At 47.7% G+C, this 18,192-nt stretch overlaps 1 protein-coding gene across 2 annotated transcripts in view; it reads right to left on the bottom strand.

Annotated features, from left to right (window-relative positions):
• SETD7 (SET domain containing 7, histone lysine methyltransferase) overlaps positions 1–11,031 on the bottom strand; it is a 44,836-nt gene extending 33,805 nt beyond the window's left edge. For both annotated transcript variants that reach the window (XM_080795625.1, XM_080795626.1), the window contains exons 1-2: positions 9,871–11,031; positions 2,098–2,227 (exon numbers count right to left, since the gene is read on the bottom strand). In XM_080795625.1, the coding sequence (XP_080651751.1) occupies positions 2,098–2,227; positions 9,871–9,910 (170 nt within the window). In that variant the 5' untranslated portion in view covers positions 9,911–11,031. The remainder of the gene's footprint in view (positions 1–2,097; positions 2,228–9,870) is intronic.
• Between the last annotated feature and the right edge of the window lie 7,161 nt (positions 11,032–18,192).

Below are 18,192 nucleotides of genomic sequence, written 5' to 3' on the forward strand. Positions count from 1 at the left end.
CTATCAGACTGAAAGCATGAGAGAGAGAGAGTGTGTGTGTGTGGTGGGGGTGGAGTGGGTGTTCTGGGTGAATTCTACCTTCTCTTTCCGCTTCCAGACTCATTTAGCAAGACTCTCTCTCTCTTTTTTTTTTTTTTTTTTTAAGTATCAAATTAAGGGAAAGTGCCACGAAGTGTAGCAGGTCAAACAGCTTCTGTCCTCAAGGAAACCTCTGTCCTCTAGGGGAAGTAAGATATTTGCACAAATATACATTTGTTGAATGAATAAAAGAATAACTGCCGCATGAGAGAAGAAGTAACACTTTTCCAGAAAAGAGGTATAAATAAACTGCTGTGAGAACAGGCAGGAGCAGCTTCCCTCTGGACAGGTTAAAGGATTCGTGAGAGAAGCAAGCATTGATACCAGATTTTGGAAGAGTCCTGTGTGGGACTCGGGTGTCCATCAGGCATCCACAGGGGGGCAAAGGAAAGAGAGTGAAGCATCTGGCCATTTAAAAGGTACAGTTTGTGGGGTGTCTGTCTGGCTCAGTCAGTGGAGTGTGTGACTCTTGATTTCAGGGTTGTGAGTTCGAGCCCCACTTTGGGTGTAGAGATTACATAAAAGTAAGATCTTAAAAAAAATGTACAGTTTGTAAGCAAAGCTCACTGAAAAGAGATGTGGTGTGGGGTTGGGGAGCATAGGAAAGAGAAGGTTGGGATTAATAATGAAAATGAAATTGTACAAAAGTTCTGTGATAGGTTTTTGTTACTTTCCTCATTGTATCAGATAATGGAGGGCCTGAAGAACTGTTAAAAACTTTAAAAACAACCCACTCCATCTACAGAAAAGGCATTCTGGTCACAAGCCAGTCCTTCCGTCACCCTTGAACTGTCAGCTCAGACATTTCCTTTCCCAGAGGAATTCCCGGGCATAGGAAGCTTTGGCTTATTACTGATGTCCCGAGCTTAGAAGCAGCGCTCTACCCTGCAGAATCTTAGAATCTGCTTTAGCTAAATCCATTTCCCTGTTCCTCAATCAAGCGGGCAGAAAGAGAGCTGGCCTTCCCGTGTCTCTGAATTCCTCTCAGTGCTTGAGAAATTCACACGGTCATTCTCAGTTTCTGAAACTGACATGGTTTAAAAGTCACGGTCGGAAAACTGTGCCCCTACAATTCCATCTTTTCTTGAAAGAGAAAGTCATTCCTGTGGTCATTCCCACCTATTTCAAGAGGGTAAGGAGCTTCTGCCTCATGGCATTCTCAGATGGGAGATGAAAGCAAAATAACAAGAACCCTGCGGTGGAACGTATTTCAGCTAGAGGCAGAGCATCAAAGGTAGCAATTGTGACATCACCACGGAGGGACCACACATAATGACGGTCATCCCAAAGGGCAGCCTGTCAAACACCATGAATCTGGAGTTGAACACCCTGTGTTCACCCGTCCCGTGTCTCCCTGGTTGACCTGTGATGAGGCAGCTTTGAAGAGTCTTGCTAAATGTTTTCTTGACCCGTCTCATGAGGACAGGGCATATGCTGAGAAAATTACGAAGCTGCGGAACCCACGAGGTGGCCGCATCATCCTTCAAAGTGTTTGAAGGAACCAGACCGTGACAGCGGAGAGAGAGAGGGCTGCGTGCACTGGAGTGTGTGTTGTCCTTGAAAAGAAGTGAGAATCAGTTGCTACCTGAGCTGCCCAAGCTGGGCCCCGACAAAAACAACCCCCATCTGTGTGACTTCACAGGGATTCATTATGTGGACAAGCAGGTGAAATCCATCAAAGAACTGGGTGAGCCCCGTAACTAACGTGTGCTTGATGGGAGCTCCCTGACTGGGGCACGACAGAGGAGCTGTGGCAAGCACAGCCTAGGACGCGGTGATGAGGGACCTAAGCCTCAGGCAGACTCCCCAGAGGAGCACGAACGACTCCCTGGGTCCCCAGAGCAGTGTATGGCTGTTGGGGTGACTTCTGCCTCTTCCGTAAGTGGCACCAAAACATCCACTTAAATTCTTTCATTTGTATCATTCCTTCAAGTACAGTAATTTGGTAACTCCGCCCCCCCCGCCCCCCCCACCCCGTCCCCGCAACAAGACCAAACTCAACAAAACTGTGAGGGCTACCTGCCGTCAAAGAAGAAGAACTTCCCTCGGCCGTTCTTTTCTCCGTGAACAAAGTTCCCCTCAAATCTGTCCGTGGAGGAGTAGGTCACCGTGCAGAACCCGTGTGGTAATCCATCATCATCCAGGTGCCCTGGAGAAAGGGAAGCACACAGCAAAGCTTAACATCTTCAGTGCGTTCCCACCACCATGTCTGCACTCAGATCCTGCCAGCACGTTCTTTGAGCCGGAGGGCCCCCTGCCTGCCTTGGGGGGGAGCACCTACCAAGCGTTCTGTGCCTGCATCAGCAGTATCAACTGATCTGTTATGGACACTTTGTGAACAGGTGGGGGCTACAGCAGAGGGACTTAAACAGATTTCAGACTAGGAAGCACAAACGAGCTGGCATTTTACTGGGGACTACAAGTTATTCCCAATAATAACATCTGCATGTTGCAATTTACCAAGTACTTCCCTACATGACACTGCTCATATTTGGAATCAATGCCCCCAAACTCTCTTGCTTAACTGAAATGAGATTGAGAGAGCCCCATTTTATAGTCTATTGTAAGGTACTTTGTCTTTGTAATAAGTTATCTAGTTGTAGAACTCAGTATACGATATAATTTTACAGATCATTATGTAGGAGGATGTGGAGGACTGCTAGCCGGTGTCTTTTGAAAACCTTACTGCTTGCTCTGTCATACTCATACAACAAGGGACACAGCCACGTCTCTGAAACTGCCCTAATATTTATACACCTAACATTGTACTAACACATGAACTCAGAGTCCTTCTAAGCCTGAACTTCGGCTTAACCTTGAACTTACTGCTTTCCTTTACAGTGTCTTTCAGCTTTGAATGTTTATTAATAACCTTGTCATTTACCCTCTCCCACTATGTTCAGAAGGTTTGTGCTTTAAATGCAGCTGCAAGTATCCATGCGGTCATTTCAACAGTGATTTTGAACATCAGCAGCTCTTATTACACTGTGATCTTTAAATTGCTGGTTCTTCCTGGGTCACAGACTCGTATATTCCAATATTTATGTTTACAGTCAATGTTTAGGTTTTTATTATTATGTGCATTTTTCACCTCATTGGTATCTCCCCAATTATTCTGGTGAGCTAATTTTATGGAGGTGGGTGAAAATGAAGGCAGTAGTTAATCTCCTGGCTTTTTCCTGGGTTAACAACCTGGGTCATGGATGAAAAAGGTATGAAAGCATTAAACACGGTGTGCAATGCAGGGACATTAAACACTTAAATGGGGCTTCTAGATGGCTTACAGACATAAAGGAAAACACACACTATACCACCACAGTGAATGCTTTAGTCTCCTAAAATGGTTTCATGTGGACATGATAAAAAAAAAAATCACCCCTTAGAAGAGAGGTTAAGTAAGCGTTATTATGAACAAAAAAAGCTCTCTATTTGTGTTATTGATTATAAACATAAAATAACAATGAACAAATACACTTTTATTGCTACACTTGACTATATAGAATGAATTATCTAGAATATTACAATAAAACGTGACTACTTAAATCACAATTGATATGGTTACTTTCCTCTTAGCACAAATTTTTTTCTACAAAAGGCCAGGAAATTAATGGTTAGAAAGCAACCAGGCCATAATTGCTTTCTTCTCACTCAAAAATTAACTACACATGGCATGTTCAATGATACTCAAGTCATATGAAATAATTTGGACAATTATTTTCTAAATATGTACTGGTGACATTTCTCTCATTGAAATAAATTAAATATACTTTTTTTCTTTTCATTAAAAAACCCACTCCATGTATAGCTGAAAGCTTGCTTCTACGAAATGCTGGGATTAACATTTCTATGGATGTAGCATTCTACTTATGATTTAGGTATATCAGAATAATCATTTTAGCCTTATACTGAAGTGGTCACTGATTAGTTGAAAGTGCTTTCCCCACAGAAAAAAGTTCACATATTTTAGACTTTAAAATGTTAATGTTTGATGAAAATGTTTATGGTACTTTAGATGAAGAGATCTATTATAATAAACATGAACACTGAGGAGGAAAAAAACCAGTGTAAAAATTTCATTTCCACCTTCCCTCATTCATGACAGTCCTGTCCTATTTCTGAATAAAACACTGCAGGTGCATCCCCAGCGGTGGAAAATTAGAGAAAATTTAAAGTGTCATGTGGACACTTCACATGGAACATGCTAAAAGCACCTGAGGGACAGTACTGATCCCAATGGAGATGAAAGCAAAAACATTCAATCCCATCCCATGAAGGATGCTCATGTCAGCGTGTCTTTCAACAGGCCAGTGAAAAGTGGTCCCAACACCTTCTTAGCCCCTAGCTGAGATAGGGACAGAAAACACGAGCCATTTCTTGGGTAACACGGTGTGTTTGGGAAGATGTGGATGCATGATGTTTCCCTCTCCCTCTATCAGTGCACAGCAGGCCCTCTTGTTGGCTTGTTTTGTTTTCCTCTCATCTTTCCAAAAGGAGGATGATGTTATCAATGAAAAGGATCAATTAAAAAGAGCTAGAAATTAAGACCTGTGATCATTCGAGAACTCCACCCTGAATATTTAATAGCCTGGAGTGGTTTTCCTAGCAGTAGAACCTGGTATCTGAAACCACCCCAACAGTTAACAACAACAAAGAGACTTTCCGAAGAAAGTAATGTAGGGAAGAGAAGAGATTTGGTTGTTTGGCCCTCCCACCTCCATTCAACATTAGAGCTTCTGTAGACGATCTGGTATAGCTCTTGTTCAAACACCATGTGGATAACAGCATCATGGAATAGTTGTCTGGTCAGTATTAGTCAATACCGCTGCTCTACAGAGAAGAAAAAAGTCTGCATGCCTATTAGGCATCTGGCAATAGAGGGCATCCTTTCCTGTTATCTCAAGTACACCTCACAACAAGCCCTCACATTCCAAGCTTATCTCCTCATCTGAGGAAGCCCACGCCTTGCACCTGAAAAACATATTAACCACTTTGAACGGTGCTAATGAATACTGAAAGCCCCTTCCCCAATTCTTTCCATCTTTTTCTCTCCAGATAAGAGCAAACTAGCAGCATATCCTTTCTTTCCTGCTGCTGGCGGAAGAAGGTATCCCTAAAAAGGTAGGTATTCTTGGGACCCAGGAAGAGAAGTGGAAGAAGCCTCTGGAATTACAGTATTTCTCAAAAAAACACCAGGATCTCCTACAGCATGTCCTGCTTGCAAATTCCTATCACTTCCAAGCGTTACCTAACTCAAAGAGAAACACTAGTCCTCCTTGCTCTGATTGAGGTCAATTTGTAAAAATGCTCCGAGTCAGCCAACAGCCTTCTGTTCCCGATAAACAGAGGCTGAACACCAGACTCAAACAACAGGAAAATTCACTGGAATGACTATTTCTGCGTTGATCATACCATCCCAGCCCATGTGCTGTAGATCCGACCGCAGTGTGATTTTAAATATTTATAGAGGTTAGAGAAGGAAAAAATGTAACAGTCTCATACTTTTACTTTTTCACTTTGTCCTAAAGATCAGTATCTACTGAACAGTTAGAAAGTTAAAAATTACCCCTCCAGTTACCTCTGAGCTTTTTTCTTCACCTGATGAGAGCCAGGCCTGTCTTCTGGGCGGTGACGGTCCATCTCCGCAAAGGAAATTCCCTCTGGGTCAGACACACTGCTGCTGACTGCCTCAGGCTTACCCACAGGAGATCTGAGAGTAGGGCGTGTGTGTGTGTGTGTGCGCGTGCGTGCACGTCTGCACGTGCGTGCGCATGAGCACACGCCTGTGTCTAGTGTGTTTCCTTCAGAACAAGAGACCCTTACATGCACTGTTGGTTTTGTAGAATAGAGCTGCTTAAAAAAGTAGTAATAATAAAAGGCAAACTGATTCTTTTTAGTGCAAAGAACAGGCCCCTCACGATGATGCATTTACACTGGGTGTTAAAAGCATACTTTGGTTTTTGAGAATATTTCTTCGTGAGACCTCAATTATTAGTTGAGAGGGTCATAATTTTAGTGCGTGGCCAACGGGGAAGGGGTCCTACCAGTGCACTTGGCATGCATTTTCCCCAAGTACAGAGCACGAGCCAGCCTTGTTAGAGACAGGCAGGATAAGATACTAAGGGGACTTAAAAATATTTTTAGTATTTTGAGGAGCTGCGGGCAGTGGAATACTGGCTTGCTTGTTTTCATCCTCTCTCCCTACTTTCAGACATTCTGATACTTGCTTTTTTTGGAGTATTTTTCCTCAGTATCTCCTATATTATTCCAAGCCTTTCTTTCTTTTTTTTTTTTTTTTTTCCTGCCTGCTTTACCACATATGTGGATTATTTCAAGGAATCTTCTAGGTGATCCCTTATCCTGCTCACCATTGCTGGTTCACCTTCCCAGAGCAGAACTCTGCTCCTGTCATTCCCAGCTCTAAGAAGCCCCGGTGGCGTCCCATGGCTTTCAGCACACAATCCACATTTTCAGCCTCTGACACACAGCCTCTTCCCCTGTCTTATTGTCCACTTTTCTCCCAGGCCCTCTGTTCTGGCAGAACCAAATGTTTAGTCTCTGAATGTGCCTCCATAATGACAAGGTACCAACCTCTGTGTTCGATCACTGAGGCCCCCTTTCCACTAGAATCAACTCCATACCACCTCTTCTGGGAAATCTTTCTCCATCTCCCTCCCCAAGCTGGAAGTAATTTTTACTTCCTCTCAACCACCATAATTCATCTGTTTGGATAGGATAGATGTATTTAAAATTCTATTAGAGACCACAATGTATTCATCTTTGTTATCTATGGGTAGACAAAGAAATAAATCTAGTAATAAACACTACTTCCTACTGAACTAATAAGCCTGGAAGAGTTTTTAAAAAGCCACAGCAGGATCTCAGGTGGCTTTCTTGGGCCCTCTGAGGCCCAGGGTTTGCTGCCTACCCAGCAGCAGTAAACAGCTACTCCCTCCACTGGCCACCTCCCCTCGGGATTCATCCACTCAGAGCCTAGAACTTTACCCAGGCTACGGTTCCACCCTGACAGAACCAACATTTCAGCTCTACTCCTGCGAAGACCAATTTCTTCCCCAGGATAAATTGCTAAGGAAGAAGAAAAAGAGGAATAACGATGTCTGTTGGAGAGGCTGTCAGCTAAATTCTCTTCCCCCAAATATATTTTTCTGAAAGTCACTGAACTCTGTCAGAACCAAGCTCTCCAGTGATAAAAACTGGTACTGACATAGTACTTAACTATTGCTTCCAAACCCAGTTACTGAGTATTGCATATATTTGACTGACTCACTAAAAACTTAAAAAAAAAAAAAAAGGGAAAAATGTGGGGAGACAGTCTGGTATGGTGGAGTGAGGTTCTGGAGGTCTAAGCCTATCTCCTACCTCGCTGAGTGTCCCTGGATTAGTTCTTAACTCTTCTGTACCTCAGTTCCCTCCCCTGTAAAATTAGGATACTATTAGTGCCCACTTCATAAGACTGAGTGGATAACATTTGTGTGAAACATTTAGCACAGAGTCTGAACACAGTAAGAACTAAACAATTACAGCAGTGATCATAATAGTGAAGACAACGGAACTGTGGAGACGAAAGGCTCTGTTTATGGAGCCTTTTACCAGTCTCCCAAGGTCGTGTTAGATGATAAGCAAAGACTGTTACAGATGGCACTAGAAAGGCCAACAATGGCTGGAGAAAAGCCCACTGGTACAGTTCACTTCGTGTATACACACACACCCACTAAGCAGAGTTTGAGCCTTAAATGCTTCTAAGGACTCTAAAAGATTCTGTCCTACTCTCATTGTTTACTGTCAGGTACAGTGAGTGACCATGTGTCCTGGATTGCTCCCAAACATTCAAGGCTTGAACTAGTTGTGCCAGCATGAGTATTACTAGTGACCCCCTCACCCTCAAGCATATTCTTGATTTGGGACAGTAATGCATACAGTTGGTCCTATATAACAGATTCTTCCTTGTTTATATAAAGGACTAACCAACAGACACATTTCTAAATCTGCTTGTTCACCTTCTGCAAGGAACCCAGGGACCATGAACAACAGGGCCTTATGTTTCTAAACAGCTTCAAAAAGGAATGTGGTTTTTAACCTGGGGAGCACTGCCTGTGATCAAGGGTTTGCATTAAATTTTTACAAATAAAAGTAAGCTTTGAAGAATGAGAACAAGCCCTAACAATTTGAAGAGAGCACATTTTTTATCCTTCATAACATGAAGGCACAAGAAATCAATAATTTAAATTAAATGAAGGCTTCCAATGGACCCTCTCAATCACTGTCTCTGGGGCCAGAAGCCCCCAACACTGAATTTGATTATTAGATAAACAGTTCTGTGAATTCACAACATTGTGAAATTAAAACAACAACACCTAACACTCTTTGAAGCTGCATAGAGAAATAAGTTTTAACAGTTACATCAGGATGGATATCTTCCAGAGAATTCAGAATTATTATTATACTTAATCTCACCGTAAGACCTCGAGATCACTGCAAAAGGGATTAATTATGTTTTATGAAAACATAAAAATTGATTTCTTCTCCCAGTGTAGCAATAACTATATATCCTTATGCATTTGTACATTGTTGCTACTTTCTTTTTCATTACCTTTTGTGACAACTTGTTTATACAAATTAGATAGAAACCAGATTCAACCAAAATCTTAACGTTATTTACTTGGACGCTTGGTTTAAAATATTCTGGAATAATACCACACAACATTGCAAAACATCACGACGTGCTGTCTGGGGTGGAATCAAAAAAGTAAACATGCTAAGGAGTATTTTCCAGTACTCACTGTTACAAAATCATAACATCTCCTGATACAAACAACTAGATTGTATAACGTCCCCACCTCGCTTTTTAGAACTAGCAAAAAAAAAAAAAAAAAAAAAAGAGGTGGGGAAACTCAGCAAAACAAAGTGGCGAGAAAAGTCGGGGGAGGGGCGCTAGAAGAGAAGGGGCGGAGAAACACGACACCGAGGCGGTGATATCACCCACAGCCAACGGCATGGAATTCAGAAAGTTAAGTGTCACCCAGCAATTTCGGTCAGGGCTTGCGGCGCGCCTGCACAGCGTGGCGGCGGCGGCACCCGAGCTCGGAAGCAGGAAGGGGGAGGGGCGGTTTGCCTGAGTTCGCTCGGGGGCAGCGGAGGGGAGGGCCTCCCGGTCGGCGTGCGTTCAAGCCCCGGGTCCGGAACGTGGTGGTTGCCCTGCAATGATTTCATCTTTTCGGAAGAGCGGCCGCCCCGGCCGCGGCTGCCACGTGCCTGGGTCGGCCCCGTGCGCTGCGCCGGGGGACGAACCCGGACGCGGCCGCGGTCACCGCAGGTCGCAGCGGCGAGCGGAAGGAAAGGGCTGGCAGCCGGAGAGGGGCTCGGGTTGCCAAAGCCGGGCGGGAGGGAGCGCTCCGCGAGGCTGCGGGTCTCAGGGGGTTGTCCTCCCGCGCACCCCCACCTTCCATCCCCGAAAGGGGCGAGGCCAGAGTGCGGGGCAGCTTCGCAACTCCGAGGGCGGATGCAGGCGCTGGCCCGGCAGGCTGGAGCGGCCGTACCCTGCCGGGGGCCCCGGCCCGGCGGAACCCCGTTCCCGGCCTGCGCTCCGCCGCGCAGTGCGCGCTCCCGGCGGCGTGGCCGTGGCCGCCCGGCCCGTGCCCGAGCTGGGCAGCGGGCCACCCGCGTAGGGGACAGTGGGGGCCGCGGGGCCCGGCGCCGCGCCGGTCGCTGCCCGCCACTCCTTCCGCGTTCCAAGCCCTCGGCGCCTCCTCCCCCAGCCCCAGAGAAACGCTGTACCTTCCACCGCCTCCTCCACCATCTCGTCGTCGCTATCCATGGCGGCTGGGGACCGTGCCCAGCTCGGGGCCGCGCGGCTGCCTCCCGTCCGTCCGGGTGCTCCGGCGGCTGAGCGAGCGCTGGGGCTGAACCCTGCGAGTTTGGAGGAGGAGGAGGAAGAGGAGGGGCAGTCGGGGCTGGTTCGCACTGCCTCCCCCTACAGCCCTTTCAATTCCTTGGTCTTAAGCTGCTGCGGCAGCAGCCGTCCCCCCCCCCTCCCTTCGCCCGCTGGCCCCTCGCCTCGGAGGCTCCGGGGTGCCGCCGTGACCGCCGCCGCCGCTGCAACTTTCTCCTGTAATACCCCCTCTTTGTTATCGAGCAGATGATCCGCTGACATCACCCAGCGCCGGTGCGCTCCCTCCCTCGCTGATTGACAGTTCCCTGTCCCTTCCCAGAAGTAAGGCTCCTTAAAACGAAAGGCGCTCCGGGTCCGCGCTGACTCTGCGCCGCAGCCGGCCAGCCCCCGGGCCCAGCGGGGTTTATCTTTTGCTTCTGCTCGGCTTGGTGCGCTCCGAGCGCCGCACGCGGTCGGGTGCACCGGGCTTCTCGCGGGTACTTGGGACCGCTGGGGCACCGCCCTCGGGGGGCTTAGAACTCCCGACCTCCAGCTGTGCGGGGGCAACTTGGAAGTCCGCCGTGCAGAGCCCTCCAGCTCCGCCTCGGGACAGCCTCCAAAGAGCAGGGGAAGCCAAGGCAGCGTTTCTGACGCTCCAGCACCGCAACTTCCTCTCGCCCTCGCCCCCACTTCACCCCGTTTGCCACCCGGAGCTGCACGAGTGCGGCACGCAGGGGAGCGCAGGTGTCCCTGCGTCGCGGCATCACATCCGTGAGCAGGTTTCCTGGACTCCAGGGGGTGACATCCAGCCCCGATTCCGCCGAACTGGGGCTCCCACCCCAGCGCACCGAGCCCCCACCCTCCTCGGGACTGTCGGGCGGCTCGGGTGATTCAGAAATTCAGCAAATCCAAACGGCAGCGGGCTCGTTATCAGGCAGGAAACACGCCGCGCGGAAGGCCCGGCAGGTTCCCCCTCGCGGTTGCGGTAATGGAAAAGGAGCCACCGAGCGGAGCTAACGAGGAAGGACTCTCCGTCTGGCGCGCCTCCTTCTCGCGCCTTCCGCCCTGTACGTGTGATGCCCCAGCTGTCTCCTTGTTCCTTCAAGGGCCAACCACTCCATAGATTCGGGCTCTTCAAGTGGAGAAAGTCACGGGGCACCCAGTTCCCGGCCCAGCCACTTAGACTCGTTATGGCATTGCCTCTTACAGGTGGCGGTAAAGGGCGGCTGTAAATAGCTGGTTGAACGGATGCAAATGTACACAATGTCCCGTGGAATTACAGGGTGCTGCTCTGGGCATCTGCCAGGAACAGCCACGGGAGGAGGGGACAGGAGCGAGCAGAGAAAAGTTGCTCCATTTTGTTTCCTGAACAACAAATGAGACTTTCAGGATTTCAGCGTACTTCCAGCACCCGGGCGACCACGCCTTGTTTTTGGCTTTATGCTTAAATGCTAGATATTTTTATCGAGTATTGTGAGTTTCTCCTTAAATTCATGTTCCCTTTGTGAAAAAAAAAAAAAAAGAACAATGCTAGGGACACTCGGACACTTGGACACTCGTACCATACACTGCCAGGAATTTCAATCCCTTTTCACTGCTTTAGAAACAGAGGGAAGGGTCCTGGACCAGGACACTTGGGTCCTGGTGCAGCTGACCTGCAGGGGGGGCCTGGGAGCCCCCTCCCCTTGCCAGCCTGAATTCCTCCTGCAGGAGATAAGAGGCTTAGGCTACTCTGGTATAAGGCTGCTCAGACTTAGGCTAGACGACTCTGAGATCCCCAGCTTAGGGGAGAGCACTCAGAGGTCCCCTGGCTTAGGTTAGACCACTCTGATTTCCTCCTGTGAGGCTGTGCTGGTATAAGGAACCCTCCAGCTTAGTCTAGGCCACTCAGAGTTCTGCCAGCCTAGGCTTGACCACTCTGAGGGCGCCCCCACACACAGCCCCACTGCTGAGGCTTGACCACTGAGCACCCCCCTCCTGGCCCCTGGCTGAGGCTAGATTACTCTGAGGTCCCCTGGCTTAGACTACACCCCTCTGAAGTCTTCTGGCTCAAGCTGCACCTCCTTCAAGTCCTCCAGTGCAGATACCTGGGCTTTAAAGCCACACAGAGCTGTTCCTGCAGTGGAGAATGAAATAACCACTCCACGTTATGTCGTCATTTTCAAACATGAACCGCAGAAAGAGGAGTTTATTTCTGATTTTTTTAAACAAAAGCCATCAGGTACTGAGCTTGGTCATTCACTGGTTTTGAATTTTATTTGTTCTTAATTCCCCCTATTAAATATATCATTTCCTCCCTTATGTATGATATGGATGCGCAAAAACACACCAGATCCTCATCTTCTTCTCCAGTTTACCAGGGGGCAAAAAAAGATGCTGAAGGGTAAAGGAAGCAAAAATAATTGATTCCTTTAGTCAAAGGGAGCTCGAGCAGGTGAAAGGTGGGTTGGAAGAAATCGCCCCTCACCACACACAGGTGGAACCATAGACATGCAGGCAGGTATGTGGGGGCGTGGGGAGAAATCACATCCCAAGTGTGCTGCCCCAAGTTTAGGTTTAGAGGAGGATGTTCGACTGTCCCCGGGTGCTGTGAGGTTCCCCACCCCGCCACCCTGTCAAGTGTTCACTTTCCACCCAGGCTTTGGAAGCACCTGGAGCCCTGCACCTGGCCCCCATCCCTGAAGCAGACCTCCTCTGGGCTGTAAGGGGGGGGGGGTGGGAAGCCCCCGGGGCCTTCCTGTCAGAATAAGAAACAGGGAATAAAAGTTCCCTGAGAACCTTCCTCAGATTTGCACCGAGGTAGCCAGTAGTGGCAGTGGGGACACAGCCAGAGGCCCCTTCCCCTCCCATTCATCCCTGCTGGCTCTGGGCCCAGAGTTTAGGCAAAACAGTTTTAATGGTTCCCTTCACATACATTTACGTTTTGACAAATCATTCCATGCATGTTTCTGATCATCTTCTTATCTGTAGCTCCAGAACCCAGCACAGTGCCTGGTACAGAGTGAAGGTGAAGCATTGTCCACGATGATTTTGCAGAGATGAATACTTTGTTTTCTATAAACAGGGTCGAGTCTCACAGACTGGATCGTCTTCCTGTGCTTTGGCGAAGTGCTTTGTTTTAGCTCCAGTCCGAAGAGTGATTTTGAGTTGTTCTACTTTCCCACATCTACCGGCCCCCAATCTGCTTCCATCGCATTCTTTCCCACAGTGTCCTTCATTGAGAGCTCATTTCATAAACCCTCTTTGCACTTGGCTCCCCGCCATTCTCCTCTGTCGTACTCTGTCCCCACCAATGTGGTCACGGGCTAGAAAATCAATCAAGCTCTTAATCACCATATGCAGCGGCGGCAGCAGGGCCCAGCTCCTAACTCAGCAGATCCAGGAGCACCGCAGCAAGCGAGCCCCACCAGGAGGAGGGGGCCCGCACGGGACCCGGGACAGCCAGGGCCGGGGTGGGATTGCCTCTACACTCCCACGGAGACGTGACTTTTCTAAGCTGCTCAGTCTTGCTTCCTTGGCATCCTGGGACATACCCTTCTCTTCACACTCAGCTTGGGAAACGTAAGTCCCTCTTCCTCTGCAGTGAGTAGTCACAATACTGAGTTATCTTCTTCATTTTACTGCCCATATCCTTCCCCCAGAGAAGGCTGGTGCTTGCTTATAGGACTCCTAGAACTCTTGCGATCAATATATTTTTAGAGGCATCTTGTATTTTATGCACCTTCCTACATTTAGGGGTGAAAATTCTAGCAATTCATCACCATGCAATAAATGAATTGTGAAAAACCTAGTGGAAAGGGAGCTCATGGGAGATTCACTAGTGCTGGTCAGTGTCCCCGAGCTGGTGACTCCAGGATAAGTGATCTCTCATCCAGCCATGCTGGTAGGTCTGGAGGTTCCCCCCGCCCCCCACCATGGTCTTCTGAGCCTTCACAATCTTAGAAGGCAGGACCGTCTCAGGTGTCCTGGGGGAACTGTGGCTGATACCCTGGCTCTGTTTTGATGATTTGTTTATACTGCCAACAGGGAGACAAGAGCAGGATGGGTGAGGGAACTCTTAAATAAGCATCACGTCTTAATTTGGCACTGCTCACCCCTTAACTAGATTGTTTCCCACCGAGCTCGCCAATTTGATTGAATTTTCACCCCATTGGTTTTGTATCCTTCAGGAGCAAACCATGCGACTGGGCAATTAAGCTCTCTGGACCTTAGTTTTTCCATCTGTAAGTGGGCTCTAAAAATTCTTTTCCTGGGGAAAGTTAAGTAGAGCGTGAAGAGCCCCAGGGACGTGCACAGAAAAGGGAAAGGGGAAGAAGCCAGGGCAACTCTAACAGACTGAATATTCAAGACTCAAGTCATCTCAACTTCACAGCGCTCAGATCTGGGGGGTGAGAGAGAGATCTTTATCTTAATCTAAGAAGAGAGACTTGGGCCATTCAGGAGAATCAAGGTGCTTGGATCCTGAATTACTGAGTCACTAATCAAGTGGCTGTGTTAGTGACAACTGCAGAAGCTGGAGGGAGGGGCAGGGAGAGGAGCAGCGAGGAGAAGGTGTGGGGGAGGAGATGTGCATGAAGGGCAAGCATTTACAGCATGTGGTGCACAGCAAAGAGCAACAATGAACATCAAGGGCACCGAATAAAGGTCCGGGGAGCAAAGGAAGAGATGGCGAAAATTCATCCTGCTGGAAATAGACATGACTGCAGTCATGAAGAGGACTCCCGAATTCAGGGTGACCTGATTTGATTATGGCAACAGGAAGAGCAGGAGAGGGCAGAATAACCCGACCTGAGGAAGTGAACTGAATAATAGAGAAGACATCATAGTTGCTATGGCATTAAAATACCTCGCATCACATTAAGCTTCTTTTTTTCTCTTTTGCTTGATTCTTGTTCTTGCAACATGTTAATGTCATTGCAGTATATCCAGTAAACTAAATTTAGATCTTCTGGGGCATGGGGGAAGGGAAGAGGCAGCCCAGCTCTCCCTGTTTGGGTCCACTCTGGGCAAGTATTCTTCCTCTGCAGCGTGCCTGGTTCTTGTGGTCCTTGTGTGGTGGGATATGAAAATCCGTGTCGGGCTTGGGTCTGCTGAAGCTGCTGAGTGACATAATTTGAAAAGAAAGAAAGAAAGAAAAGCGGGAAACAATTTTCAAAGAGGCACCTGCTTTAGAAATTACTTTGGAAAAATCAATAGGATGCCGAAATTTGAAAAACACCACTACCGTCAAAACCAAATGCATTTTCCCAAGTATTATTTGCTTTTACTGCTTTATAAATTATTTTACCTGGTTATAATTCAGGCTTTTAGGTCCTGCCATCCTTCATATGCAAATGAGACCATGGGCGGGGGGGGGTGGGTATGTTGTATATTCTATTGACATTACTGTATACTGAGTGAATAGAAGGGTATTTCCAGCTGACTCATTTGCCACAAATGACCCCACATTCACTGAGGCCCTGATCTTGCCCTTCCTCAAATGGATTCACATTGACCAGACCTCAGAGACTGATGTACATACCCAAATTATGACCAACAGACCGGAATACCCACGTTGTCATGGCAAGCACAGTCTTCCTTTGTGGATAAATATACTTGAGAAGACAAATTCCATCCAAATGTTTGCTTCGTTAGCCTAAAGTTAGAATAAATGAGATTAGTTGTGTGGTCCCCAAGAGAAATACTTCTGATATAATTCCTGAAATTATGAGACTGCCCACCCACCCCACTCACTCCTGCTTAGGTGGCCCTGCCAGCCTCTCCTGAGACTTCGGGCTTCTTTTCCACCTGCTCTAGTCTCTTCAAACCGGTTTCTCCGCATAGCCTCCTATACAGGCAACTAGGCAGATTTACGCTTTTAAAGTCATAATCGCATTCTGTTTCTACCTTCCCGATATCACAGTCAAGTTACTTTGATGGGGATTTGGGGTATCGCCAAATTCCTCAGTCACAAATTTAGTCACTGTCTCCGTATAGTCCCTCTGAAGTCTAGTCAAATCCCTTGTGTGTGCCGATTTTGCCAGTCTCACTTTCTGAAGGCAATGTGGTCTTAGAGAAGGACCACATTTTTGCTCCATGGGCCACCAATAGCAGCCCAACCTGCCTTAGGTTGCTGGGCACTCTGGGTGAAGAGATCAGGCTTATTAAGATACGGATATTCTGGACTGTGATAGAGTCACCCATGTTTTCTGGAGCATCCAGCCAAAGGATACTTCTCCTCCTCTGTTGGGGAGGTTTCGAGGTTGACCTTTTGCTGTGATGACGTAGGCTGTGAAATGTCACCTTGAGGGTGCAGGTGCCATCCGCTAGAACAGAGATGCAGAACAAAGTGGGCTCCTCATTGTCCTCATTGTCCAAATGGGACTCCAACTCTGAACGCATTAGCCAGAAATGAAAATATCCCACAGGCCCGTTAGCTCCAGTCATGGACCAGGACAAGATGATGACATGTTGGGGATCCCTGGCATTGAAATGACACCTTTGACCCATAAGCAGCCCATACCCAGAGGACCTTCATGCTAAAGCATCCCTTTTCTGAATGTAATTTGCTGGATGCCAGGCTTTTTGAATGAAGAGTGTCCTTTTAGGTCATTTAAGGTCCCATTGCTCCTCCTTGCTGGGTCTGTTGCTCAATTCCCATGAAAAGAGGCTGTAGGCCAAACTTTTGGAATATCTTTAAAGAGCCCAGGTCCAAAGCCCCTGTGCTCAAGATAGAGGAAGATAGACAAGGGCCCTGTGGCAGGCCTCGCTCTGTCTCCACAGAGAACAATCCTAGCTGATCGGCCTGGGTGTGGGGGTTCATCTTCTGTAAACCCTGAGCATCTCTGCCCAACCTGGCATCTGGTCCGTGCCTCAAGCCTGGGCTGAGCACGGGCTCCCCATCAGAGCAGCAGCCTTGTTATTGTTCAGAAGGTGGGACCCCTCCTCCACAGAGCCTGGGCTTTCTCTCTCTCTGGACTGGCTTCCCCTGGGAGTCCCCCATTCAGTGTGGCCAAAGGTAGTGAATTGAAGCAGGCTATGTTTGTTCATTCTCAGTTGTATATATGATAAGAGAGGGGGCAAGTCAGTTTTCTTTTCCCTTCCGCCAATCCTGTACAAGATCTGGGTATTTCACAATTAACTTTCCTATTTCAAAATGGTCCCTCTGAAAATGCTTATTGAAAGTTTTTTGATTATACAGTGGATTTATCTTATTTATAGGATCATTTTCATCCAAGGGCCATTTCTCTTATTACCATTCTCTCCTAGTTTTTGGAGAGCTTTATCTTGAATAAAAAGTAATTTGGTATCTGTGACCTCATTTTTATCTGACAGTAATCTCCAAGACCACGAGAGTTCGAAGACTTACCCAGGGTCCCACAACACAAACGTGGCCAGCTGGGGCTCAAACCAAGGTCCATGGGGCCTTCAACCACACCACACATGCCAGTGCAGAGAATGAGATCGTTGGAAGGGTGGGCATGGGAGGACAGGAGAGTAGCAAGAAGGGAACAACATGTAGAGACAGTCTACTGTATCCCAGGAGCTTGAACCTGATGATTTCCTTAAATCCTGAAAATGATCTCGCCAAGGATTATCTCCAAATAAAGAGGAGGAAACCTGAGGGTCAGAGTCTAAATAACGTGACTGAGGTCACATAACTAGTGGTAGCGGGCTTGGAACCATGACTGTCCTCACCATGAGGATGTACAGAAAGGAAAGGGAGGTAACGGGACAGTGGTGGAGAAACAGTTCTAGAGGAAGGTAGAGTAGAGAAAGAGTTCTAGGAGAAGCTTCCTATATGATTTTCTGGTGTCATCAAGCTGGACGAATGGGGGGCACCTACATGTCTAACTTTGGCTGGCAGAGGCATTTATCTCTGGAAGTACGTTCTTACGGAGGGGTCTCTTATTTGAGATGACTCTCTCTCTCTCTCTTTCTTTCTTTCTTCCTTTTTTTTTTTTTTTTTTTTGAAGATTTTATTTATTTGAGAGAGAGAGTGAGAGAGAGCACATGAGTGGGAGAAGGGGCAGAAAGAGAGGGAGAAGCAGACTCCCCACTGAGCAGAGAGCCTGATGTGGGTCTCTATCCCAGGACCCTGGGGATTATGACCTGAGCTGAAGGCAGACGCTTAACCGACTGAGCGCCCAGACCCTCAGTTTTTTAAGATGACCTACTCCTCAAGCCCAGTTTTTTCAGTTTTTCTGGCTACAGAGGCTGAAGCGGAGGGCAGAAACTGGGTCTGCTGT

The sequence above is a fragment of the Martes martes genome, assembly GCF_963455335.1.
Source record: "Martes martes genome assembly, chromosome: 2".
Taxonomy (NCBI): Eukaryota; Metazoa; Chordata; class Mammalia; order Carnivora; family Mustelidae; genus Martes; species Martes martes.